The following is a 3,426-nucleotide window of genomic DNA, read 5'->3' as shown; positions in this document are numbered from 1 at the left end:
TATGAGTATTGTAGGAATTGTTTATTTCCCACTGAATAATTAACTAGTTTATGAAAAGGATTTGTCATCAAGAGTACATCAGATCCTCAAATTTACAATTTACCTAAAAATTTGCCAAAAGATATATTCTCTTTACAAACCAGAACATGGATACTGTTGCATGTAACCTTTTGGCTGCAACTCTTGCTAATTACTAGCACGTCAAGTTCCCAAAACAAGCATACAGAACAGAGGCCAAGAGCTGCAAAACATAGAAAACAAGAACAAATTAGAACAAATATTCAAGTAAAGATTTCCAAGCATTAACCTAGATTCTGGATCGGAAAGGAACTTGGAACAGAAGCATTTACATCATACCAACTTTCACAGCTTATTTAATGGTCATAGACAAAACACTTGAGTAAATCTCTCAATTTGATAACAAAATTAGCAAGGGGTAGTAGCAGGATGAATATATTGACTATATTCCTTTTTATTCACCTACTGACTTCTGTTGGTGACTTGGTGGTCTGACACTGTTACTACGAGAGTATAGCAATTACGGATATGCATGAGATATAAGCGATTATCAAGCAAGAGTAGCTAATTGCTAAAAGCTGTTCTACCAAAGATGCTGAAATTGCACAATTTCAAAGAACTATACGAAAACAGCTTCTTGTGCCCTAACCTCCACAAAGACTATAATCATCTATATCCATGTCATCCATAAAACTAAATAATATCCATAAGCATGCCCTCCAGGCCTCCACTTACAAGTTATACTTCCCACCGCCTAATTTAATCTGGTCGCACAAAAGAGTGCACTGTGTAATATTTTTCCAGAGTGGCATCAGGTCAACTGAATTCACTTAGTCCTTCCATTAGCCATGACAGCTTAGTCTTGTGCCCTAGCTGACCATATATTGTTGATGAGTGGCTTTTCTTTTTTTGGGAGAAATGTTGATGAGGGAATTCAAAAAAAATGATGATAAATTAAATGATGAAGTTCTCAAATCCTAGAAGTTTGTGTCTTCAAATTCAGAACCAGCCCCTCTACTCTTCAAGTGTTTCAGACTAAAGCAACATGCCAAGTTTTGGTGTGATTGACAGAGAAATGGTGACAAAATGTGCATTGACTAAAAACAGTAATATAGTGCATATATGTGAAAGCAAAAGTAAAAACTTTGCCTGCCAATAATCAAAGGAACCTCCAAAAATTAGCTGAAGCAATTATAGAACATATAAATAAGAAGTCTAGTATGTAGACAATAAGGCGACACCAAGGTTCAAAATGCAAAACCAATAGATTTAGCAAGGTTGACTGGGCAAAATAATAGATTTGAGGATCAAAAGACTGGCAGGAGATATCAGACAAAAGAAGGGTAACAACAGCTTACAATCATAGCCAACATGGAATAATAAAACCCAGTTTTATTCTCTCAAAATGACCATATTTCCAGAATATCAACAATTCTTGTATGGTTGCTATGTAAAGAAGTATTCCACAGCTTACAATTGATAGGTCAATGTAGATGCGACCAAAGGCATAGCTGTGGTTCTATCTCAATTGGATGTTTCGTTAGAATGGATCAAAAGCCAACATATGATAAGAGAGACAGGAACATTATGTTGGATCTTATGGAAAAGAAGAAAATACATCTTGCAATCTAGTCTTCTTCCATTAAAGTGAAAGCTTCTAAGTGCATGAAGCCCAAATCAATTGATGTCAGGACTCAGGAGAACATGATGTACACATGTGCATGAAATTTCTAGCAATAATGGGTGAAGCAATTATTCCTATGCCTTGAATGTGCGCCACTAGAGCATACTATCACAAATTACGTCTTTGAGAAAGACAAAAACCGCGCGGCACTCGACTTTCTATTTGCAAAGTAAAGTTTGCCCGTTCACTCCGTAAGTGCAGCTCCTGTTGAATGACAAGAAGACAATAGACAAGGAAAATACACAATTGGCAAAACTGTTGTGATTATTTATATTGAAAAAGAAGTTACAAAACATGTCAACGACAAGAAAATTAAAGAAGCAAAATAACCATCAAGGATAAAATAAACATCATTGAACTAGTGGCACTTCAATTTTGCGAAGCCAGCTGACTTAATAAATTTCGATAGTTCTCCTATACAACTAAGTATGAACATCCATAAATATGTGATCCAATGGGTTCAAAGGTGTTGTAAAGCGTTACGTTCTAAAAGTAAACCCCATTTGAGTTTTAACCCATGGCTCAAATTGGCATGGCTCGGTAGATGCTGGGTAAATTCCAAACTACCGTTGCAACGGCACTAATGTTGCGATCCTAAGGCAACTTCACATGGAGCTCTTGAAGGAAATAAAACACACTCAAAAATAACCAAAGAACATAAGGCCGGCACCCAATTATATACTCAAAACAGAAAAATACAATAGGGCCAACATTGCGAACAAAGAGGCCCTAAAAATATGGAGGTATACTTACTAGCATTGCCACAATAAGTGATGCCCTCTCTAGCTAAGATACATAAAATAAAATTTCTAATTCCTAATGTTAAGCACCAGAATTAGTTAAGCAACCCGTGAAAAAATAAAGAAGAATAATACAGTTTGCTACACAAACTCCAGAAGTCTAACCTGTAAAACACCACCATTAAGTTCAGAATTGTTACTTCTAAGGTTCAGAACCATCTAAGATTGGATAATTCTTTTTATAGTCGAGATATTTTCTACGAGAATCTATATAATTCTTGCCAAGAAACCTATTATATCGTCAATAGAATGGCATCATTGTCTAATTATCCTGCCCTATGATTGATAATAGAAGTTATTGCTAGTAAACTACTTACACTAACAGAGCTCAAAAGAACATTTAAAGAATTCAACCTAGTTAAATACAGGACAAAAGATTATCGTGATTCAACCAATCTGGCATCGAAGATTGCAAAGAACACATCAACCAGAACGGCATAATCGAAGAATTCATATCAAGATATTCTCTCCCAATGAATTATGATATAAAGCGTCAAGAAATTGAAACCCTAACCTTACCTCGAACCCATCACTTGCAGTAGCGATCGGCCTTCTTCCGAACCCTATCATCAAGCGCCTCCTCGACGGATCGGGCAGCAACCCGGGACTTATTCGCAGGGTCGTATCCAAACTTCTTGGTCTCAACGGGGAACAGCTCCTCGTACTTCATCCGCTTCGCCGCATCGATCGTGTACACATCTCCTCCAGCGGCCGCGTCGTCGGCATCAGACGCAGCGGCGACGCCCTCGGAAGGGTTGATCTCATCCTCCACCGCCGTTTCAGCCACCTTCTTCTTCTTTCTCTTCTTCTTCTTCTCCAGGGTGGCGGCGTCGCCGCCCTTGAAGGTGAGCCGACCGGCCTTCGCCTTCTTGTACGGGTCCGACATGTTACTCTCCCGGGCTTGCTATTCTGGTTTATTTGTTC

General features: G+C 38.2%; 1 protein-coding gene across 2 annotated transcripts; it reads right to left on the bottom strand.

The window, feature by feature from the left end:
- On the bottom strand, window positions 1–3,426 carry LOC140761842 (uncharacterized). 2 transcript variants are annotated; one of them, XM_073099317.1, is made up of 2 exons: window positions 3,017–3,426; window positions 1–241 (listed from the first exon to the last, which is right to left on the bottom strand). In XM_073099317.1, the coding sequence occupies exon 1, from the start codon at window positions 3,386–3,388 to the stop codon at window positions 3,032–3,034; it is 357 nt and encodes a 118-aa protein (XP_072955418.1). In that variant the 5' UTR covers window positions 3,389–3,426; the 3' UTR covers window positions 1–241; window positions 3,017–3,031. The 2 variants fall into 2 exon arrangements, with proteins under 2 accessions (XP_072955418.1, XP_072955417.1); XM_073099316.1 differs by having other exon boundaries at window positions 3,022–3,425.

Source organism: Typha angustifolia, chromosome 7, assembly GCF_048772165.1.
Source record: "Typha angustifolia cultivar Huaian chromosome 7, ASM4877216v1, whole genome shotgun sequence".
NCBI classification, from domain to species: Eukaryota; Viridiplantae; Streptophyta; class Magnoliopsida; order Poales; family Typhaceae; genus Typha; species Typha angustifolia.
Note: the sequence above shows the minus strand (reverse complement) of the source record. Positions and strands in the feature narration are given on the sequence as shown.

Coding starts and splice junctions, on each gene's coding strand:
- LOC140761842 (XM_073099317.1), bottom strand. CDS start 3,388: ATGTCGGACCCGTACAAGAAGGCGAAGGCCGGTCGGCTCACCTTCAAG.